General features: G+C 35.0%; 1 protein-coding gene, 1 long non-coding RNA gene and 1 pseudogene across 2 annotated transcripts; all 3 read left to right on the top strand.

Moving 5' to 3' along the window:
- The first annotated feature begins 355 nt into the window (after positions 1–355).
- On the top strand, positions 356–13,978 carry LOC100799879 (probable pectinesterase/pectinesterase inhibitor 60; annotated as a pseudogene).
- Positions 6,885–7,215, top strand: LOC121175093 (uncharacterized). Its single transcript, XR_005892125.1, has 2 exons — positions 6,885–7,018; positions 7,116–7,215. It is a non-coding gene; the product is annotated as an uncharacterized lncRNA (long non-coding RNA).
- A 945-nt stretch (positions 13,979–14,923) lies between the features above and the next one.
- Positions 14,924–18,841, top strand: LOC100776412 (pectinesterase). The gene is made up of 3 exons (XM_003526330.4): positions 14,924–15,934; positions 17,251–17,547; positions 18,283–18,841. Exons 1-3 carry the CDS (start codon positions 15,046–15,048, stop codon positions 18,681–18,683), a joined length of 1,587 nt encoding a protein of 528 aa, XP_003526378.1. The 5' UTR covers positions 14,924–15,045; the 3' UTR covers positions 18,684–18,841.
- The last annotated feature ends 7,030 nt before the right edge of the window (positions 18,842–25,871 follow it).

Genomic DNA, 25,871 nt, shown 5'->3' with positions numbered 1-25,871 from the left:
TAATTTTATATGATATATTATATAATATGTTCTTTGCCGATAAAAAAAATAACAATTAGACTTGTACCCTCTAAAACAGATTAAGCAAGCCCTAAATTGCACTACTTCAAGCAATTAAAAAATATTAATTTTCCTACCAGATAAGATTGTATTCCTTTCATCTCTTTCTTGCAATTGCATTCATAGTTTGTATGTGTCATTCTTCCCTATCATTTTCAATTCAGCCCACACGTTTACCCCTTTCACACTCCACATCCAACCAAATATATATATATATATATATATATATATATATATATATATAAGTAACATCTCATTACCAAAAGCATAACAAACCAAAAACATAAAAGATTATTTGTGGTGCAAGTGCAACTTACAAGTTACAACTCTCATTGTTAATTTCTTCAGTAAAAATGGAAACCCTTAAAAAAATATTCCTCACACTCCTATTGTTATCTTCAATTTTCACAATAGCCTCATCATCGAGAAGAGGACTAGGTTCATCCAGCAACATAGATTGGTGGTGCAACCTAACCCCACACCCTGTGCCATGCAAACACTACATCACTACTCAAATGAAGAGTCATCATTTCCAAATCAAGCACAAAACTATCTTCTGGGAAATGCTTCTTCAATATGTCTTAAACCAAGCCCTCATCACGCAAAAAGAAGCACATGACTCTGACCAAAACAACATGTCAACAAAGAACCACAGAACCGTACATGGTGATTGTTTGAAGCTCTATGGAAAAACCATTTTCCACCTCAACCGCACCCTTGAATGCTTTCATGAGAAGCAAAACTGTTCAACCATTGATGCACAAACATGGCTCAGCACTGCTCTCACAAACCTTCAAACGTGTTAAACTGGCACGGTTGAACTTGGTGTTGAAGATTTCAAGGTTCCCAACAACAATGTTTCTGAGATGATAAGGAGCAGCTTGGCCATCAACATGGACTTCATTGAACAACATCACAAGAAAGAGAAACCAGAAGCTGCGTTTCCAAGTTGGTTTTCGACGCATGAGAGGAAACTGTTACAGTCTTCAACGATAAAGGCACACATTGCTGTGGCGAAAGATGGTTCGGGGAATTTCAAGACTGTGCAAGATGCTCTCAATGCTGCGGCAAAGGGGAAAGAGAAAACAAGATTTGTGATACATGTCAAGAAAGGAGTGTATTGAGAGAATATTGAGGTTCCTGTACACAATATGATAACATCATGCTGGTTGGTGATGGGTTGAGAAATACCATAATCACCAGTGCCAGAAGTGTTCAAGATGGTTATACCACCTATAGCTCAGCAACTGCTGGTAAGTGATATTCTTCTTTCTCTTTCTTGCTCCTTTTACTTACATTGATAATTCATGGTTCTAAAATTGCGATGATTGCGATTGTGGTTGCTGTTTCTGCCATGCATGTTGCGGTTGTTGTGACATGAAATTATTATATGATTACACTAAATATGAAAAATAATTTTATAAGTATTCTAATTGTCTATATATCTTTTAAAGATAACATAACTTTTCATTAATTTTAAGATTTAGTAGTCGCAACACTCCGCACTCCACAGGGTCTTCGGCCACACCCATTCAGATATTGACTCTTAGAAGAAGTTATAGTAGAAAAATTGAAATCTGAATCTTTGTGTCTTTTTTATTTACAAAAAAGTGGAACAGAAAAAATGCTAAGCTACTATATTGCAGCTTTAATGCGGTTTCATTCCATCTAGGTTGCAGATGCGTTGCAACATTTCGTGTGATTGAAAATCACACTGCAATTACCGGTTGTTGCGGTTACGGCAATGCAACAGCAATATGTGATTCTCATTTTGTACTTGGCGAAATTCATAATAGAGAATGAGAACCACATATTTAATGAAATTTACGTGAATTTTACTTGTGTTAAAAAATAAAGTATTAAAGATTAGTTATTACCATTTTTTTTCTATAGTCCAATGCTTTGCCTTACTTCTAACTCAATACTCTTGAATTATTCAATTTCAGGGATAGATGGCCTTCACTTCATCGCACGCGACATCACTTTCCAAAACACTGCCGGTCCTCACAAGGCGTGGCATGATGGGTTACCAAGACACCCTCATGGCTCATGCACAGCGCCAATTTTATGGCCAATGTTACACCTTCATATTTGGTAATGCTACAGTAGTATTCCAAAACTGTTTTTCTTTTTCAAGAAAACCCTTTGAGGGCCAAGCTAACATGATCACGGCCCAAGCCCGAGAACTTTCCAAAATACTGAAATTTCGATCCACAACTCTCAAATCCGGGCCGCACCAGACCTCAGGTCCGTTGTTGACAAATACAACACTTTCTTGGGTAGGCCTTGGCAACAAAACTCTAGAGTTGTGGTCATGAAAATTCATGGACACATTGGTGAACACTTTGGGTTGGTCTCCACATGGTGATTCTGAGTTTGTGGCTGTTGCTACGCGCATCGAGCACAATTACTGGTACACCCAACAAATCAACATGATTTCCATTTTATTCTTTCATAAAATTGATATGGATTGGACAATCTGTAAGCCTCATATAAATGAGGCTTATAGATTGAGCTTATGAGGCTTACGGATATTGAACAATCCATATCAATTTTACGAAAGAACAAAATGAAAATTATACAAATTATGTTGGGTGTATCAACAATATGGATGGTGTGCGTAGCAACTGCCTGAGTTTGCTCAAGACACACTTTATTATGGAGAGTACCAAAATTATGGACCTGGAGCATCCACTAGGAATAGGGAGTTGCTACGTGCACCCAACATTATTGCTGGGGCACCCAGCAAACAGTAAAGTGACGAAACTGCCCTTCAGCAATTATTCTTCCGGAAGAAGGTTCTTCCGGAAAAATTCCGGAAATAATTTTTCCGGAAAGTTTCCGGAAGAATCTTCTTCCGGAAGAATAATTTGTGTCTTCCGGAAGAACTCACAGACAACTTCCGGAAGAACGTCATCCGGAATGTTTCCGGAAGAAGCTTCTTCCGGAAGAATTCCATTGTCTTCCGGAAGAAGCTTCTTCCGGAAGTTAGTTTTTTTTTTAACAAATATTTTATTTTGTAATAATTTACTTTTAATTGCATAAACTAATTTATAAAATAATTAATACTGCATAAATAATTAAATAATAAAATAATTAATATTATTATGCATAAATAATTAAATAATTAGTGAACGTAATTATGACTAACATTTATAATTTGTTTTTTACGCGCATGTCAAATATTAATTTAAACCATAAAAATTAATTAATTCCTAAACGTGATTATTGTTTTATAACAAAATGAAGAAAAAAGAATTTTTATTTTATAATAATAAGTAAAAATAAAATAATATTTAATGCGTATGTAATGACGATTTTGCCCTTGTGTAAATTTCTTTAAATTAACGTCTTCAGGCTGTGTTTTGCTGCGCTTTCTTTGTTTCTTCTTCCGTTTGCTTTGTTTCTTCTTCCGTTTGCTTTGTTTGTTTCTTCCGTTTGCTGTTGTTTCGGTGGTGGTCCCTTCAGCAGTCTGTTGGTGGTCCCGTGAAGTGAAGTATTTGAAGATTTGGTGGTCCCGTGTTCCGTATTTGAAGTTTTATTAGTGGCTGTTGTTCCTATTTTGTCGGAGGTACGCGTTTATTTCGTTTTCCGATTAGTTTTTAGAGAAGAAAAACAGTAAAAAGTGTATCCGGAAGAAATTTTAGGCACAGGAGGAGGAAGGTCCGGAATGACCACTTCCGGAAGAAGGTCTTCCGGAAGTGGTGAATGCAAATTCCGGAAGAAGTTCTTCCGGAAACTACTTCCGGAAGACCTTCTTCCGGAATTTGCATTCGTAACTTCCGGAAGACCTTCTTCCGGAATGTTAAATTATTAGTAATTTTTTTTAATTTCTGTTTTATATATATATATATTTCTGTTAGTTAATAATGAATTATTGGTTTAATTAGGTATAATGATATATATTGTGGATTATAATTTTTTTGTTTTATAATGGTATATATATATATTTCTGTTTTATAATTTTTTTTTATTTCTGTTTTATATATGTTGTGGATTATTGATTTAATTAGGTATAATGGTATAATATTAAATGATTTTATTAGTTGTTTATTATAGTGATAAGTTTAGTTTAAGTAAATAATGTAGTTATAAATTTAGAATATAGTGATAATTTTAATATAGTCGTGTATGATGCATATGTCCTATTAATATGTTTGTTATTTAAGGTGTAGTAAATTTTTGGATGTGGTTATATGATAATTTGAATGTACTTGTGTATGATGCATATGTCCTTAAGATGGACGAAGATCAATGGAGGTATGACTTTGCGATGTCACAAGAAGTTCATATGGATTATGATTATGATAATCAAGAAGAATGTGGAGTGAATGAACCACATGTCGATTGTTCAAATGCTTTTAATACATCTCAGGTAATCATAGATAATTTGAGTCATTGGTTGAATTGATGGTTTGTATGAAAATTAATGTGTTAGGGTTGCGTTGTAGGTATTCGCTACTCGAGATGATGTTTTGCAATGGGCTCGAACAGTTGCCCATGAAAATGGATTTGTTGCAGTGATTATGAGATCTGACACAGAGACCGATAGCAGAGGAAGAAGTTCATTTGTGTTAATTGGGTGTGAAAGGAGTGGTACGTACAAGTGTAGAAATAAAGAATTCGTTAGAAAAGACACCGGGAGTAGGAAATGTGGTTGTCCCTTCAGGCTTCGTGGGAAACCAGTGCGTGGAGGGGAAGGTTGGATGGTGAAGTTGATCTGTGGGATTCATAATCATGAATTGGCGAAGTCCTTAGTTGGACATCCATACGCTGGGCGATTGACTAAGGAAGAAAAGAAAATTATTGCTGATATGACAAAGTCGATGGTGAAACCGAAAAATATCTTGCTAACGTTGAAGGAACACAATGCCGACAGTTACACCACGATAAAGAAAATTTACAATGCAAGAAGTGCATATCGTTCTTCAATAAGAGGAGCTGATACCGAAATGCAGCATCTGATGAAGCTTCTCGAACGTGATCAATACATTCATTGGCATAGATTGAAGGATGAAGTTGTGGTGCGTGATCTGTTTTGGTGTCACCCAGATGCAGTAAAGTTATGCAATGCATGTCATCTGGTATTTTTTATAGACAGTACCTACAAAACAAACAGGTACAGACTCCCACTACTTGACTTTGTTGGAGTGACACCAACGGCGATAACATTCTCTGCTGGGTTTGCATATCTGGAGGCTGAGCGTGTTAATAATATTATATGGGCTTTGGAACGATTTCGAGGCCTATTTTTAAGACACGATCGCCTCCCTCTTGTTATTGTCACTGACAGAGACCTAGCACTGATGAATGCAGTGAAAACTGTGTTTCCCGAGTCTACTAATTTGTTGTGCAGGTTTCATATCGATAAGAATGTGAAGGCGAAGTGCAAATCTTTAATCGGGGAAAAAAATGCGTGGGACTATGTAATGGATAACTGGGGTACTTTGGTTGATTGTCCGTCCGAATACGAGTTCCATGAGTCATATCAGAAGTTTCAAGTTGCTTGTTCGCCTTGGCCGATGTTCGTTGACTATGTTAACGACACATGGATTATCCCCCACAAGGAAAAATTTATTACAGCATGGACGAATAAGGTCATGCACCTAGGCAACACAACAACAAACAGGTATTAACAACTGATTTTATTTGTTAGTAACGATTAATATTAAATGGTATTTAATTGTTGTATATTTTCATGTTTGTTGTGTATTTTAAATGTAGGGTTGAATCAGCTCATTGGGCTCTCAAAAGAGTACTACAAAATAGCGTTGGAGACCTATGTAGTGTTTGGGATGCCATGAACAACATGATCACGCTGCAACACGTCGAAATTAAAGCATCCTTTGAAACCAGTACGCATGTGGTTGGCCATGTATATAAAAAAACCTTATACAAGAGGCTTCTTGGGATGGTTTCGAGGGATGCTTTAAATCAGATTGCTTCTGAGATTGACCGTCTACGTTATCTCGGCAACAATCTCTCTTCTTGTGGTTGTGTGATGAGAAGCACGCACGGGCTTCCTTGTGCATGTGAGCTTTCTAGGTATACTGCTACCAGCATCCCATTGGAGTCAGTCCATCTTTTTTGGAGGAGACTTTGCTTTTCAGACCAAGGGTTATGTGAGACGGAAGTCACCATCAAGGAAGAAATAGAGGTCATATCTAAAAGGTTTGATGAACTTGATGTGGTTGGCAAAGTAAATCTGAAGAGTAAACTTCGAGAAATCGCATACCCTGATCATAACTCTATGTGCCCTCCTCCATCAAAGGTGAACACTAAAGGTGCACCGAAGAAACCGATGAAAAGAAGTCAAACATCCACAAAGCGTGATCCGTCTTACTGGGAGTATGTTGATGCTTTTCATTCTGTTCAAAGCAGCAACTCTCCAGTGAAACGAAGTGCATCATGTTCTCAACCGCGTCAGCCAACAAGGATCATCCCGATGTTGGATTAATTTGCGTCATTCTTTCAAGGTTTCATTCGTGACGTTGTGGATGTGAAAGCGGACGGTAACTGTGGATATCGGTCCATTGGCGCTTTATTAGGTATGGGGGAAGATTCGTGGCCGTTAGTGCGTAATGAATTGCTTAAAGAACTTGGCAGGTGGTCGCATGAGTACATGAACCTCTTCGGTGGCACAGAGAGATTTGAACAATTAAAGTTGTCCCTACTTGTTGATGGATTTTCAAAGGTATGTTTTTAGGTTAATTTTTTTTAATAACAATGTTTAAATTACTTACATGTGTATGTTTGGTTCATTCAGGTTAGTGTGGACAAGTGGATGGATATAACAGACATGGGATATGTGATTGCTTCACGGTATAACGTAATCCTTGTATCGTTGTCCCAACAACAAAGCATGACATTTTTCCCTCTTAGAAGTCAACCACCACCTGACTCTTATGGCCACCGCATCATATGTGTCGGTCACGTGTTTGGAAATCATTTTGTTCAGGTACATTGAACATAGTTAGTGTAACAATTATGCAATGACTTCGCTGGTTCGTTTGGCACGGTCAGCACATGATATAATGTTTGTTCATGTACAACAGGTTTATTTGAAAGACCATTGTCCGTTGCCGCCCCCAGCGCTGTTGTGGTCAACCAATTGTTATTCTCAGGCAAAGCAATGGGCAATTCCATATATTAGTAGAATGCAGGAATACACAAGCTTGATGTCATTCAAAACACACTATGTAGACCTAAATGAAGACTAAACATTCATTGTTTATTTATTTGTATTCATTATGCGATATAATTCGTTGTAACCCGTCACTAACCAATTAATATTATCAACTACTCGTTTGGTTAAGCAAGGAAATTGTTGGTCCAACAAAAATCATTTACGCGTGCAGCATACATCATTGTCATAATTGACAACACATAATGACATGCATGCGTATTACAGTTTGAGCGTGACAACACATTGGTTGACTTCAGTACACATTTTGAAACTAGCAGTCGCTCGACAACACATTGGTTGACTTGACTACACATTAGCGACAACACATTGACTGACTTGACTACACATTTACGCGTGTCTATTTTTTTGTAAACAAAGTTAAACAAAGGCTCGGTCACAACCATCTATATATATGGCAGACTAGGCTACTAAATCACACATTATCTTGCTTTCAAATAATCTCCCAACTGATACACAAACTATGGCATTTCTAGGAGAAACTAGCAGTCAGACGATTGTCAACTCAAGGTTGGCTTTCATTTATCCAAATGGATCGATTATTCACAATGATACTGGGGTTTACTTCCAAACTTCAACTCCGGTGCCCATTCGAGTACCAAATAGGTGTGATTTTGCAAGCCTAAAAACCAGAATACACAATACCCTTCAGCTATCCGACAAACAATTTTTGGATGAAATTCACTACCGGAAGCCATTCACCGATACAGGTAACCAAATTCGCTTTGAGTGTATCAAATTGATAAATGATGACGATGTCAACACAATGTTAATGTGTAATGATCAATTTTCTTGTGTTGGTCCGATTGAGTTATTATGCACCGTTGGAAGAACACCAGATGGAATAATAAACTTACTTGAACGCACTATGCCTCGTATTCATGACGCGATCCTGTATTACAACGGCAAATGGAACATGCCACCGCAGAACAAATTTGTTGGTTGCGCATTCACAGGAAAAAATCCTAAGAAATTTCAAATTCCTTCAACATGTACAATCGATGAACTGAAGAATTTAATCAAGCAAGTTGCACCTAAAGGGATTCCCCCTCTTGAAATTCACGAATCACAAACGGTAAGACGATTGTTTTTCCGCCAACCAGCTCGGTTTGAGTATTCAGATACGGTTATAAAATATGAAATAAATGAGCTGATCACCAACGAAGAACTGCTGAAGGTGTTAGTACAATCTAACTACTGGAAAAAATATGGACCAATAGAAATTTTAGCTGTCTTTACTAAATATGTTGAAGACGAGGTCAGTGGGACGTCGCTAAAGAACTGAATGTCATGTTTAATTTTTTGTTTTTTCGTTGATGTAACCTTTATATGTTTACGGCGTGTTTAATTCCCATAATAAAGTTGAATGCGTTGTTTCAGTGGTCCAAAAAATTAATTGTTAAAAGGGTTCATTTTGTATTTTTTTGGATCTTGAGGCTTTGTTTTGACGTGTTAGTTGACGGAACCATGGAACGGGACTATTTTTTTTGGATTCTTTGACGTCCAAACATGAGAAATGGCCATCCTCCGTTGTCTCAGGGCACTGCCACACCCACGCAAAAAAATCCCAAACATGGGTACTTGAACATGGAAAAAGGGTTCATTTTGTATTTTTTTGGATCTTGAGGCTTTGTTTTGACGTGTTAGTTGACGGAACCATGGAACGGGACTATTTTTTTTGGATTCTTTGACGTCCAAACATGAGAAATGGCCGTCCTCCGTTATCTCAGGGCACTGCCACACCCACGCAAAAAAATCCCAAACATGGGTACTTAACATGGAAAAAGGGTTCATTTCGTATTTTTTTGGATCTTGAGGCTTTGTTTTGACGTGTTAGTTGACGGAACCATGGAACGGGACTATTTTTTTTAGATTCTTTGACGTCCAAACATGAGAAATGGCCGCCCTCCGTTGTCTCAGGGCACTGCCACACCCACGCAAAAAAATCCCAAACATGGGTACTTGAACATGGAAAAAGGGTTCATTTCGTATTTTTTTGGATCTTGAGGCTTTGTTTTGACGTGTTAGTTGACGGAACCATGGAACGGGACTATTTTTTTTAGATTCTTTGACGTCCAAACATGAGAAATGGCCGCCCTCCGTTGTCTCAGGGCACTGCCACACCCACGCAAAAAAATCCCAAACATGGGTACTTGAACATGGAAAAAGGGTTCATTTCGTATTTTTTTGGATCTTGAGGCTTTGTTTTGACGTGTTAGTTGACGGAACCATGGAACAGGACTATTTTTTTTGGATTCTTTGACGTCCAAACATGAGAAATGGCCGTCCTCCGTTGTCTCAGGGCACTGCCACACCCACGCAAAAAAATCCCAAACATGGGTACTTGAACATGGAAAAAATATTCATTTATGTAATTCTTACAAACAAAACTCATGATTCTAAAAACTTATGTTTTTTATGTAATTCTTACAAACATGGAAAAAGGGTTCATTTATGTAATTCTTACAAACATGGGTACTTGAACATGGAAAAAAGATTCACTTATGAATTATTAATCATTTTAAAAACTTTTATTTTTTATGTAATTCTGACAAACAAAACTCATGATTCTAGGATCCTTTTTTTTAAAAATAAATTTAAAACAACCGTAAACTTCGCTTAAGGACCACAAACAATCGGAATAACAAACTATATTATAAAATAATAAACTGTGCAAAACACGTCAACTATATTAAACAAAAACTGTAATAATTACAAATATTCATGTCAACTACAACACAACAAAATAAATACAATGATCAATGGTCCGTGCGGCGTCTCTGACGAGCCCTGACCGTCCCATCAGCACTGGGTCCCCCTCTCGCAATCGTCAGGCAGTCCTGCATAATGTCATATAACTCTGTGCCTGCAGTGACTATCCTAAGGTTGAGCACACGCTCCAACCTCTGTGCAATCGCCTCATATCCCTCATAATCATCCTGTCAAAGTCAGTAAAAACATTTATTATGAAATTCAAAATAAACAACAACTCATAAAACATTAAACGCGCAAATAATCTTACCACATATGGAGAGGGGGTCAAATGCCACTGGAACCTGGGGGCTGGGCGGCTGTATGTAGTCCTCAGGGTCTGCAGCTGGTGCATCCCTCTGCTGGTCAGCTGCCTGGGTCGGTGTCATGAAAGGGTGAGATATGCGGAAAAACCACTCAATGTAATCTGCAGATACCTGCCCAGGCACTAAACAAGGCTGACCCGCAGGTACTAAGTGATCCGCAAACTCCATCCACCTGTCATCTATCTGATCCTGTGACAATCGTGCACTAACAGGCGGCGGAGGGATGCTCTGGATGTAACCGAACTGGCGTACCACCCTCTCCGGTCGAACTGCGACGATCATAGGACCCCATCTGAGCTGACCCTGGAACGATGAAATCTCCTGAAACGCCCTAACACCCCGATGCTCCGTGTACGGCAACCAGGAAACATCTGTGACGGTCAAACCATCACAACGTGCCCTGTAGGGTGCTCCTGTGATGCCCTTCATGTGCGCCTTCGACGTCAACCACCGGGAAGCACGTGGGGACGTCTCCTGGTATGTATCGTCAGTCACGCACTGATGCACACTAGGGAAGTGCTCATAGATCCAGCACTACACAATAATTGAGGTTAACATAACATAAAAATATGTTTAAATCATAATCGAACCTAACATATTAATAAACACAAAATTTACCTGAAATAGCGTCAAGTACCCCGCAAGCTGTCGGGTGGTGGTCCTACAAGCCTCATCTAACTGGTCGTACATATGAACCAGCGCGGCAACCCCCCAAGCGTAACCACCACTATGAGCGAGGTCCCGGAAAGCGTCAAGGTGGACCACATGCACGTATGTTGCACTCTTATTAGCAAAAAGAGTGCAACCGACAAGGTGCAGCAAATAAGCGCGAGCTGCGACAATCCACCGCCGGGCCTGACATCTGGTCTCATAAATGTCACGAACCCATCCTAATCGTACATATGCTCCACGTGTGAGTGCTGTCTTGACTCTGGCCTCCTCCGCAGACACTTCTAGCAACTCCGTGAGCAAGAATCTGGCCTCCTCCGTAGAAAGAGCGTGGAAACTGTGCAAGGCGCCAGTGATGGGCAAATGTAGAATGGACGACACATTATCCAATGTGATCGTCAGCTCTCCTACTGGAAGGTGGAAGGTGCTAGTCTCACTGTGCCACCTCTCCACAAATGCGGATATAAGTCCAGGATCGCCAGTAATAACTGAACAATCTATCAGTGGACTTAATCCTGTGGCAGCCACCAGGCCTTCAATCTCAGGCACTGGCCTCCCAATCAGTGTCAGCTTCCTCCCATGTGACACTAACTTCAAATCAGGACGTTCCTGATTTGAAGTACAAATTATACAATTATTAAAAAAAATTAATCATAAACAAATAAATAAACAATGACAAATAATTAACAAATTAAAATACCTGTCCACTCCACACGGCATGTGCAACATGCTCGGCAAATGATGTGAGCACTGACGGGTCACGTGGACCACCAGGGAATCCCTCTGCAGCATCATCACCATCTGACCCCTCACCACTATCAGCACCCTGTGCGTCCGCACGCATCTCAGGTGCCTCCGTAGGCTGCTCAGGGACATCATCAGTCATGTCAGCGACGTCCTCAGCCATATCACGTCCCTCCGTAGTCATCTGATGAACGCGTAGCCTACGGGCTGAGGCAGTAGGCCTACGCCTCTCGGGAACATCGCCAGCATCCTCGTCAGCAGCTCTATCTCTGCCTACAACTCTACCTATGGCACGACCTAAACCTCGTGTTCTGGCCATGATCTGTAAATCATGTCGAACACGTATTTTTTTCGGTCAAAATATACACAATTTTCTTTATAAAAAATCAACTTTATTTATAAACAAATAAGACTAACTTAAATCAAATTATTTTCACACATACACGACCTAATTTTAAAAAAAAAATTAAACAACTTCATTTATATAAAAAAAACAACTAATGTAAAATAAAATTATATATAAACATGCACAACTTAATTTTTTTAAAAAAAATTAAACAACTCATTTATATAAAAAAAAACAACAAATGTAAAGTAAAATTATTAATAAACATGCACAACTTAATTTTTTTTAAAAAAAAATTAAACAACTTCATTTATAAAAAAAAAAAACACAACTAATATAAAAATAATTCATTACTAAACATCCACAACTTAATTTTTAAAAAAAAATAAACAACTTCGTTTCTAAAAAAAAACACAACTAAATTACTTAGTAAACATCAACAAGTTAATTTTTTTTTAAAAAAAATAAACAACTTCATTTATAAAAACAAAACACAACTAATATAAAAATAATTCATTACTAAACATCCACAACTTAATTTTTTAAAAAAATTAAACAACTAATGTAAAAAAAAAATTATTTAGTAAACATCCACAATTTTTTTAGTAAATAAAATACTTCATTTATAATAAAATAAACTAATTAATTATAAAAAATTAGTATTTTTATAAAACTTCCAAAACACACAACTTTAATTATAAAAATAGACAACTTCATTTTTAAAGAAAAAACACTAATTTAAAAAAAAACAATAAACAAAAACAAACACAACTACTTTTATAAAAAAAAATTAATTTGCAAATTAATATTTAGTAAAAATACACAATTTAAATTATAAAAAAAATATGACATCAAAAACCCAAACTTCATTTTTCATAAAATCTAAAAAACAAAATAACCAAAATAAATAAAATAATTCATTTAAAAAAAAACAAAACAATTTCTGTTTAAAAAAAATTTAAAAAAAAAGACACAAAAAAAAAACAAAAAAACCACTTCCGGAAGAAGTGGTTCTTCCGGAAACATTCCGGAAGAAGGGGTTCTTCCGGAAAGGTCTTCCGGAACTTTGAAAGTTCTTCCGGAAGTGCGCGTCTTCCGGAATTCTTCCGGATGAACCACTTCTTCCGGAAAGTTCCCGGAAGAGGTTTTCCGGGAGTCTTCCGGAAGAAGGGTTCTTCCGGAAGACGTTTGGTTACTTCCGGAAGAACACTTCTTCCGGAAACTTTCCGGAAAATGTTCTTCCGGAACTTCCGGAAGAACCCCTAACGGGTCTTCCGGAAGACTTCTCCGTCAGCCTTTTCCGCCATTTTTTCCGGCGTACTCTCGTCTTCTACCCTAAGGTTCCATTGCTATGCTAAGGTTCCATTGTTATGCTAAGGTTCCATTGCTATGCTAACAGTGATGCACATTACAAGCTAAGGGTAAGGGGAAGGGGAACTAACCTGTTCGCGGAAAAGAAGAAGAAAGCCTTGGCGCGCCTCGCGGAGAAGAAGCTTCACGGAGAAGAGAAGAAGAAGCAGGTTCCGGGAGAAGAAGAAGCTGTTCCGGGAGAGAAGAAGAAGCTGTGTTCCGGGAGAGAAGAAGAATCTGTGTTCCGGGAGAGAAGAAGAATTTGTTCGAAAAAAAGTCTTCCGGAAATTACATTTGCGTTTTTTATAATTTTATTTTAAAGGGCAAAATGGTACTTTCAATAAATTGCTGGGTGCACCAGCAATATTGCTGGGTGCACCTAGCAACTCCCCTAGGAATAGAGTAAAATGGCCTGGTTTTCATGTGATTACAAGCCCAGCTGAAGCGTCGCAATTTACTGTCACACGCCTCCTTGCTGGCCCAACATGGTTGGCTTCTGCAACCGTGCCATTTACCTCTGGTCTTTGAGATTTTATGCTATATGGTGGGATTACATTTTGTTGCGCCAATTATTTATTTAAAATTTAGTTATTAGACTGTAGTTTGTGTAACAACATTTATAGGTAATATTCTTTTGTACACTTTTTATACTGTATTATTCATATATCATTGTAAAAAAATATTTGAAAAGAAAACAACATTGGTGATTGGAAATGATTTTGAAGTGAGGTTAGGCTAGCTAGCAGAGGTATTATATTGGTTAGTTAGCTAGGGAACAGGTAACATACTTATTCTTAGGTTGTTCCACGCTCAATTAATCCGAATCGACGAAAGGGTTTAAAGGCTCTTCATACATCGTTTAGGGTCATCCTCATAATAAATTTACAAAATATATCCAGTATCATACTCACCTCTCGTATATTGTTGGAATTGCATGCTCTCTGAAAATTCAAAAATTACAGTACTCTACATTTTTTTTTGTTTTTGTTTTTTCACCTCAATGTAAGAGCATCATGGTATATATAAAGCAAGGGACTTTCCTAACAAAAAAAAAAGGTTTACAACAAAATAGATATATGTTAGCTGCATTGTATGCATATGCAACTCTATGATGATGATCGTGTCTTCGAAAGTATTTGGTTTGATCAACCCAGTCAACCATAGAGGCACCTAATTTAGCGCCCTTTGGCAACCCCAAAGAAACATACCTAATAGATTTATATCAGTCAAAATCAGTTTAATATTTCTCTAGCTAGTTGATATATCTACACAGCCTTCAACGTTCATCATGAGATCAACACATAATTAAATTAATTAATTATTTAAATGTCAATATTAAATACATATATTAACAAGTGATACATCCTAAAACTATGTATAGTACAGTATATATAATCTTCAAACAAATTTTATTTGGATTTATGGATGTTAAACATCACTTTCATTCATCTACAAATTAACCTTGCCGGCTTTAATCACCGCGTTGTTTTTGAGTTGAGTCTCTTAAGTTTTAACCTATTTATATAAGAACCCTAACTGTGTCATGAACATTAATTCTATCATTTTTTTACCTAGCTCAGAGAAAGCTCAGCAAAATGGCCAAAAGTCTTGGCCTAATCATTGTCTTCATATCCTTGCTTTCTCTGTCTTCCCCAACCCTTTCAAGCATTTTCTCCAATACCGTTGATTTTTGGTGCAACCAAACCCCACATCCTCAAACATGCAAGCATTTTGTCACAATAAATAGTCATCGTCTTCAAGATGGTATCCCAAAAAGTGCATTTCAATTTAAAAACTTCATCCTTCAAATTGCAATGGACCAATCAGTGAAAGCTCAAATTCACATCATGTGGTTGGGCTCAAAATGTAGAAGCAAGCAAGAAAAAGCAGCGTGGTCAGATTGTACAACCCTCTATCAAGACACCATCAACATCCTCAACCAAGCACTTAACCCTACCAAACAAAGCACAAGCTATGATCTCCAAACATGGCTTAGCACAGCCTTAACCAACATTGACACGTGCCAAACCGGGTTCCACGAGCTTGGTGTTGGCAACAATGTTCTATCCCTCATTCCCAACAAGAATGTCTCAGAGATCATAAGCGACTTCTTGGCTCTAAACAATGCTTCCTCATTTATTCCTCCAAAAAAGACTTACAAAAATGGCTTACCAAGATGGTTACCACCCAATGATAGGAAGCTTCTAGAGTCATCACCACCATCGTTATCACCAGATTTTGTGGTGGCTAAAGATGGTTCGGGGGATTTTAAGACCATCAAAGAAGCTTTGAAAGCAATTCCCAAGAGAAATGAGGCCAAGAGGTTTGTGATATATGTTAAGCGTGGGATTTACAATGAAAACATTGAGATTGGGAATTCTATGAAGAATATTATGTTGTATGGTGATGGTACAAGGCTCACCATCATTTCTGGTAGCCGAAGTGTTGGAGGAGGTTCTACCACTTTTAATTCGGCCACGGTTGGTAAGAGTTTTGCTAAGAATTAAGAATAATGGCATATGAATGTTTGTATAGTTTATATATCTTATTGACACTCATTTTTTTCCCCTATATTCAATTTCTTATTATGTCACACTATTACTTTTTACCTCTACATTTCTCCTTTTTTTTTTTATCTCTTTCTCTCTTAAGGTGTAAATTGGATTTAGGTGACCATGGATCATTTTTGTTTTGTCGTTTCATCTCATTTAATCTGAGTTTTGAAAATTCATAAAGAAAATAAAAATTCAAGTTGTAATTTCGATGCTTAAAAATATTAACAATGATATATAATTCGATTTTCAAATTACAGTGAACACACCTAATTGGTTCAGATCATGATGTTGAATTAGTGTACTCTTAATTAAGAGTGAACAGCCACCACCTTGGTGGGAAGCTTCTTCTAGCTTACTTCCGTTGATACTAATAATGTTGGTCAAAGAAAAATCATATCATCAGTGTGGTTTCTTCCTTTCTTTCTTTCCTTTTTCAATTTATTTTATGAAAAAAAAACTTTATTTTTTTATGTATTTATCAATATAGGGTTTATTCACAAGATGAGATTTTTCTAAACAAAACCCACGTCATATTGATGTCCAAAAGATATACTTTTCAACGCAAGTTTTAACTTTTCTTGGGTATGATATAAGTTTGTACTGTCTACAATGATTATCTTATTTCTTTTTAACTAGATATTATATTTCTTTTAGCATGTGTTAAGACTTTCTATATTTAAAAACTTAGATTCTAAGTAATTCAAATTAAATGGACTCATTATGAAGATAAAATTCTTTTAATATATAGATTTTTTTTTCTGTTTACACTCCAACCAAGACATTAATGAAAACCAAACTTTTCCCTAAAGGCATTAGCTATTCATAAAACCTGTTTTATTTTCTTGGTTTGATTGCTTTACTCACACAAAAGCAACTGTATATTCATAGACTTTTAATTCATTGCTTTATATGTGTGGATTGTTACTATGTATATATATGGTTGGAGTACCATACATTGCAATCATGATTTTAAATTGGGCTAACGGGTCGCATTGTGATGACATTATGAGCAATTGCAGAAAAATGTAATTGATGTGATCATAATTATAACTGTAATACAATTTTTGAGTGTCAAAATACTTTGACATTATGGTTGCGGTTTCTGACGGCAATTTTTTAAAACCATGATTGCAATCATATCTGTTTATAAATTCTTTTTTCTTGAGAAAAAAAAAATCATAGACTTTGCTAATTAAATTAAAAAGAAATCCACAATCACAAGATATAAACTTCTATTGTTTACAGCTGTGACAGGAGATGGGTTCATAGCACGTGGCATCACATTCCGCAACACAGCAGGCCCAGAAAACCACCAAGCAGTGGCACTGCGTTGTGGTGCTGACCTCTCTGTATTCTATCGCTGTGCATTTGAAGGCTACCAAGACACTCTCTATGTCCACTCCCAAAGGCAATTTTACAAGGAATGCAACATTTATGGCACTGTGGACTTCATCTTTGGCAATGCCGCTGTGGTTTTCCAATCCTGCAATATATATGCAAGAAGGCCAATGCAGAAACAGAAAAATGCTATAACAGCACAAGGTAATGTTGAAGGAAGAAAAAATATAAGAGAAGTATAATAAATCTATCTATTTATACCAAAGCGTTTATTTCTGATCGATATTTTATCAGTACTTCAACCAATTTGAATCACTTCAATTATAAGAGATCTCACGTTAAATAGTAATAGTATGCATAAATGGGTGAGAATCCTTACTTTCTAAGCTAGAATTTGGGGTTGATTGAGTTTAAAATTCAAATTCTAAATGTATCAAAGTCTATCTTAATAGTTGTTGTTGAATTTATTGGCTCACCCATTATATATTATTATTAGATCACAGATCATTTAGTGATTGTTGAGTTAAGTTTTAAACCCAAATTTTAAAATGGAATCAAAGTCTTTTCTAATAATTGTTGTTGAACCTATTAGACTACTTGTCATAAAATTGTTATTAATTTACCACTTACAAATATTTAAACTCAAATTTTACCTCCGATATTTTCAATTTTCAGAGTAAACAATACTCCATTTTAGTTATATCACTAAGTAAATGTGAGTTTCCAATTTTTTGAAAATATTTATTAAGTCAACAATCTTATTTAACTTGACTATTCATCAGTTTATTTGGATGACAGAATTGCATTCTAAATTTCTAATTACTCCGTATGAGTTTAAAAATTAATTGCTCCACTTTACAGTAGTAATTAGTAAATACATATATAACCTATTTTAATTGCTCCACTTTCAAATTCTAAATTTTTTATTATATCTAACAGGTAGAACAGATCCTAATCAAAACACTGGGATTTGCATTCAAAACTCGCGTGTCATGGCTGCTGAAGACCTAGTTCCTGTGCTGAGTTCCTTCAAAACCTTCTTGGGCAGGCCATGGAGGGAATATTCAAGGACCGTGTTCTTGCAAACTTACCTTGATTTGTTGGTAGACCCTGCAGGGTGGTTGGAGTGGAAAGGCGATTTTGCCCTCCACACTTTGTATTATGGAGAGTACAAGAACCTTGGTCCTAGGGGTTCCACAAGAGGTAGAGTGAAATGGGGTGGTTACCATGCCATAACAAGTGCAACCGAAGCATCCAAATTCACAGTTGAGAATTTTATTGCTGGGAAATCATGGTTACCAGCCACAGGGATTCCTTTCTTATTTGGACTCGATGATTAAGGGTGTGGTTAATTTGAAGAGGTTGCACTATTTATTTTAAGTTCTTTTTAATTTATTATAGTACAAAGTTGTTATGTAAGCGTATAATCAAATTGATTACTCAAAGACAACCAAAAGTCCTTGAGAATTATTGATAACAAGCTGTTTGATATGTTATCTTCGTGTAAGTTCTATGTACTTATTGTATTAAAATGATAACATCTATTATATATGGTTAATTATGTTTTTTGTTTTAGATCTTTCAGATAAAAATAAAAAGAAGTGTCAAATTAAAAGTACGTCAAAGAAGTAGGAACCAGAAAATTTAAATTTGTTGTAAATGATAGTTGCTTGCGTACTTAAAAGAATATGTTACTACCAAGGTTGAGTATTTAGTTTATTCTTTCCTTTTGCCAAGTAAGAAATAGTTCTTTCCGCAAAGAAAACTTGCCATTGCAAAATAAAATAGCAAAAGTTGGGCAAAATGTTATATTTGACAAGAAGCACAATATGAGAACCTGAATGAAAATAGTAAATGAGTAGTAGTTTCATCCTCTAAATGGCAGAAGAATGAACAGCTGTAGTCAAGATCTTGTACATTAATGTTTCTCGATCTTCTTGAGGTTATCTTTAGTTTGTACCTTTCAATCAACACTCGCCACCCAAAGGCCGCTACATTTGATGGTATGATGTCACAAAAACACTGGTAAAAAGAGGTATCAGCTTTTTCAGATCCCTCGTTCTGCATTGTATGCTGATTTTAGAGAATAGGTACTTGTGCTATGTATTCCCATATCCTTTTATCCTAAAACCCTTGATTGAGTTTTATCGTGTTGATATCTTCCATAAACCTATCCACCTAATATTTTCCCCACTCAAATCACTCCCTCCTCCAACTTAGGTCTCAAACAACAACCTTAATTCCTGCCACCTCCCCATTTTTGCAATAACAAATTGTTGTTGTTTTGAATTAAAATATACATAGCATGTTGTATTTTTTTTGACGAAGTATCTTCTTCCAACAAATTTTCAAGCCAAAACTTCACTGTCATCTCATTTCCAATTTTCAAAGTGATGTTTTTATCAATCCAGTTTTCCTAACTATTTCTCCCAGTCATCTTCCCCAAATCTCTCCATCACCAAGATCATGTACTAAATACCCTTTCATCCCCCAAAATCCCATACTTTGGCTTCAGCACTTTGCACTACGAGTACATTGTTGCCACTTCTACACCAGAAAGGGTTTTTACGCCACCTTTCTACATCAGTTCTCTAAGAACTGAAGTCGAATTCGATTTTCAACATAGGTTTTGAATCATAGCTGATGTTGAATTGATTCTATGACGTTACAAATTTGAACTCCCTCTCACTCTCCCTTATTTCCTTTCCTAACTCCCTCTCAATCTTGCCCTCGCTCATCCCTCGAAACCCTATTGTTGCCACATCTAGTTTCCACCGCCACCATTGTACCAGCCATCACATTGTGCCGCTAACACCACCACAACTAGACCATTTCCATTTCAAAGTTCCTCTTGCTCTCACTCTTCAAACTCTCTAAACCCTATAGCAATACCTCTGCCACCGCATCTCATTTTTGCTATTATCTTTGTCACCACCATCACATACCCTTCAAAGTGCAGGTAAAAACTCTTCCTTTTCATTTGTATTTTATTATTTTCTTCAGCATTTTGTTCTCTTATTGGTTTTTTAATCTTGATTTTAAGGGTTATCCTTGCCCACCATTGCCTTCGCCATTGACGATACCAAAATCTAATACTTGACACCCATCTCTGATAAGGTTCATTTTCATCTATTGTTTAGGGTATGTTTTGTAAATTGTGATTGGTTAGAATTCTTTCAATTCATTTAAATGTGTTCAAAAATTAATTATTTGATGAGTTTATGTATGATTCTTAATGTTGAAAATGGACCTAAATTGGTTAGCTACTTGTATGCAAAAGAAGTTGGCTGAAAAGTACTGTTACTATTCCATCAATGTTTAATTACCTATTACCATGTATTTAGTGCATCTTTTATTGAGTAAAATGTTTTGATATGTTATGGTTTAATTTTTGGCAGAGTTTGGAGAGCATGATATTGAACTGTGATTGTGTTGTGATTATGCTTTGATTGTCTGGAATAGTTGAATTGTGATTATTATGTGATTTCTTAGGTATGTATATGGTATTGTTGGAACAAATATAGTTGTCAAGAATGTAAGCTTGTTTTGTTTAGTGTATGTTTATTGTTATAATATTGAAATAAAGAGATGAGTGAATGCTTTGGAAAGATAGTTGTTGAGAAGTGGCTTCCTAGCTATTGTTATACATGTTGATAAAGTTTAAATGGTTAACATATTTTACCTTCCATTTATTTTTTCTGTTTTCTTCTTTTGTTATTCATGTTCATCCTTTGTTTGTGCCATGTTGCAATAAGTTTATCCTTATTTCTTTTATTAAATTACACCAACTAGCCACTACTACAATATTTATTATATTGAGACTCTTTTGTGCTTCAATGTTGCAAGATTTTTTTCTTTTCCTATTTGCACCGCCATTACAATCTTGGTTATTAGCAAGCCTCTTCCATTGTACGTATCCCTTGTTGGCATTCTTGTTTGACAATGAATGATGTTATTAAGCTGTCCATTCTATTCAATTGTTGATTTATAAATTGTTTAATTATTTGAATGTTGATGTCTAATTGTCATATCTTGTTATACGCCAAAGCGTATAGGGTTAGGATTTTTTTTGGGATTTTGTCTGTGGAATTTGTATGATGCTTCAATATTTTGTTTATTGTTTTCTCTTATCAGATGTTGAAACATGTGGCTTAGGGTTTATTTTTGGGTCATGCCCATGGGATTAACTTTTACTAAGAAAAATAGTGAACTTATATTAAAGGAATTAGAAGAGACTAGGAGCTAAACAATATGCAATAGAAGTTTACTGAGGAGAAATGACTAATTAAGTTTCTTTTAAGTTATCTTCTGTCGTATGTCATTTAGTGTCTTGCTTTCTTTACCTTTCATGATAAGCTCTTTGAAGAAAATTGATTAGCCTTTGGAAGCCTAGAAAGAGTTAGGAAAAGCCATAGCAACAATCATGTAATGCATGAAATGCCATAAATGATATGCAACACATAAAAAACCAATTTTTACTCTTAAAAAGTTTTTTTTTTTTTTTAACTTTGTCATGTTTTAGTTAGGAGGAACCATGAAAATATACATGTTGAACATGACAAACCATAAAATTAATTTTGAACTCTTTTAGAACTATATTTATTTATTTTTAATTTATTAACCCGTGTCCTAAGACACCAATTAATAAGATAAAAAAATATCAATCCTCATACCATAATGGTTAGATAAATGATATAGTTGGGATTAATAAGCATAAGTTTGTTATGTCTTGTTATACATCTACATATTTTACTTGAGTTAGGTATGTTCGGAGAATTCTTATCTCTTCCCTCTCTTTTTTGTTTATATATGTGTATTTCTTTTTTCTTTTTTCTTTCCAAAATAACTTTTATCTATTTCTGTATTTTAGTTTTAGAAACATTTATTTTCAAAATAATATTAGAACTTAATAAAATTTAAATTAGAATTTGACTTTTGAAGAGTGTAGATTTTTTTATGAAACCATCTTTAAAACAAAAACAGTATTTAAGAGAACCAAATATGTCCTAAGAAACCATATAATCTTCTCCTTGCTTTCAGTTTATATACGAAATCCTAGCTTCTAAAGCACTACTCTAACACCCGAAATTAATGTCTTATCTTCTGCAGGATCTAGACCACAGGTCTCTAGATCAAAGAAAAATCTCCACAATTATAATGATAAACTAGAACATAAGACTTGCAAATAACTGTTCTTCCTCTCCTCCAAATCTTCAAACAATGATCCAAGCAAGTAACTCATTTGATACTTAAATATTCTTTTCTTTTTTCATCTTTTGCATAACACATTAACCGTTGATATACTAAAAGTAACAATAACACTCATTACAACTCAGAAGTTATGAAATTAGAGTCATATATTTACCTCTTAACAAACTTACCCTTTGAATTGTTTGAGGGATATGGTTAGCTAATAGCCATTAATAAGGTTAAAAATTAACTAAAAACCATTGCTTAATTTTGTCGTCCTAGGAGACCTTAGAAGAACTCTTGAGACTGGGAATATCGTCAAAAATGTCATCATCATAGACTGGTTTGTCAAAGATAGGTCCGCTGTGGGATTGTTGTCCTCGGTTTCCACGATGACTTCCACGGCTCCAACCACGACCTTGATAACCGTTTCTGTTGTTGTTAGGGGTGTAGATGTAGTTGAGAAGGACACCCTCCAATATCAACTCCTTTATCTTGTCCTTTAGGCTCACAAATTCCTCTGTTCATTCCCTCTTTTTTTTCTCGTGCTTCTCTTATTATTGTTACCGTACACAGTGAATAATTACAACAATGAGCCAAGGTAACTAATGAGTTCACCCTGCGTTTCCATCAACAATACGTAGCTTGGCAAGATTGAAATCAATAAGGTGGTCTTTGCTTAATTAGCTATTCGTGCCACTGAAATTTCCAGCTTGGAGATGAATTACATGATGAGCCATCAAAGGATTTGAATTTATCCTCAATTCTTTATATGCTTTTGAAGGTGGATCAAATTACTAAGAAAAAGAATTAGAAGAGACTAAGACATTAAACTACATGCAAACAAAAGAAGTTTACTTATGAGAAAACACAATGTTTCTTCTGAGTAAGCTTTTTCCACTACATATCATTTAATGTCTTGCTTTCTTCCACCTCATTTTGATAAGTTCATTGGAGAAACATTGATGAGCCTTCAACTTCAAAAACCTAGGAAACGATGGGAAACCATAAAAATAACCTTGTAATGCGAGAAAAACCATAAATGATATGTAACACACATAAAACCAATATATATTTATTGAAGAAATCATTAGAGAATACAAAAGAATTATAAACAACACAATTTTGTATATTTTAATAAAAAATTCATTTTAGTTTCTTAACTAATACAATAAGGATAGTTGTTAGTATTTCTTTTACCTATTTAATAAAAGAAAGTAGTGTATTAAATAGTGGTACAACAAGTACTCCAACCCTTATACAGTACAGTACATATATGGAACTGAATACAAAAGTTGATCATCCTTCCATGATAAGTTACCTATACCAAACCCTCAAAACATATAATATTGGTATTATTGATCAGAATTGAAAAAGAAAATTAAATTAAAAGATATAAGTAGAAGTTACGTATTACATATGGAATTAATACGTAAGCAGCTACAATCTTAAAGTACCAGTACTTAATTAATAACTTTAAAGTATTGCATTTATCTATTACTTTTGTCTCACTGCAAATAAAATAATTATGGCTTTAGGATTTTCACTTTTACAATGATAATCATTAGAGATACCACCATTCTAATTCTGCGTAGGAACCACCTTGAAATTAGGTGTCTGAAATTATATGGTGTGCAAATATTGTATCATTAACCTAATTATATGTCGAACAACCATCACTTATGCAGAATTAATTAGAAAGAGACATCAACAGAAGCCAATTGCTAGCTTTTCAGACTAGGCATATGATCAGGATCAATTATCCCAACAGAACCTCTACGAGATCCAGAGTCACTCATTCCCAATATCATCATCACAACAACGTCATTACAGTTTAGAATTGAAGAAGATTGTGGAAATGGTAGGGTCTAGGAACGGAGTGGGAGCCTAGGAGGGGCCACCATGCCTCATTTGTGTAAGGGTTAATTAACCTTTTTTTTTTCCATGAGGGTGTGGAAGCTGTTCCATTACGTCAACACCGGTAACAAGCAAATAAAATGTATTTTTCTCATTCCACATGGAATATACACCATAACAGATGCAAAGGATAAGAAAGAATCAAGAGAAAAACAATAAATTTAATAAGTGATAATGAGAAAATGAGAGAAAAATAAAGACATAAGGTAAGTATAAAAAAAGGAGAAATGTACATGCAAGTTGAGTGTAAAAAAGAGAAAATCAAAATGAAGTATCATGTGCTTTTAGTTTTTTATATTGAAATTATAGAGTTTCAATTAATAACTTACATAATACCGAGATAAAACTTAAAAAGGTTGATGTATGAATTACCAAGATAAAACTTAAATCTGAATCGAAAATGAAACTTAGTAAAACATTCTCTATTACTTGACTAAAATTTATTTAAACTACAAAATAATTAGTGAAGTTTATTATATAAAGTTTGAGACTAACTAGACAATTTTATCAATTTTAATAAATTTTGATCAATAATAAATAGTATTTAGAGAATGTGTTGTTGGTTTTTTTTATTAAAAAAACAGTCCTAGAAAACACTTATGATATTGCACATAAGTTTTATCTGTATAAAAATTTGGAAAAGGTTTAGACATCAAAATCTATTCAAAAGTTAGAGAGGGAAAAAAAAGAAAAATGTAAAAATTATAGGTGATTTATAAGTGATAAATACATACTGATAAAAATAAATAAATAAATAAAAGTGTTTAATATATATATATATATATATATATATATATATATATATATATATATATATATATATATATATATATATATATATATATATATATATATATATATATATATATATATATATATATATATATATATATATATATATATATATATATATATATATATATATATCTATATATATATATATATATATATATATATATATATATATATACTATATATAAATATACATCAATAAATATACATAATGTTTCTTGTTTCTACTGCTCACTAGATAGGAATAGAAGGAAAATCCAGATTCTTTAGAGAGTGTTTTTATAACTTGTATTATCCTTACCCACAGGATGTAATATGTTTGTTTTGTGCTTACTATTCTTCCACACAAATTCCAAGAGACACACACAATATCCCTCTCATTTTTTATTTTCTTGATCGTGCTTTCTTTCCAGTGATAGACTTGTCCTCCCTTCACTTCCACCTCTCACAGATAGCCATTGCTACCTGAACTAACAACAAACCCTATATATAGTGCGAGAGATCATATTTTTATTTTATATTTTTTTTTCTTGCCAGAGAAACTGAGAGAACTATAGATCAGTATATACAGCTTCTTATGTCTCCCTGTTGATCTACTCACGCTCTTACTGAGGCACTCTTATAACCTG

The sequence above is a fragment of the Glycine max genome, chromosome 6, assembly GCF_000004515.6.
Source record: "Glycine max cultivar Williams 82 chromosome 6, Glycine_max_v4.0, whole genome shotgun sequence".
Classification (NCBI taxonomy): domain Eukaryota; kingdom Viridiplantae; phylum Streptophyta; class Magnoliopsida; order Fabales; family Fabaceae; genus Glycine; species Glycine max.
Note: the sequence above shows the minus strand (reverse complement) of the source record. Positions and strands in the feature narration are given on the sequence as shown.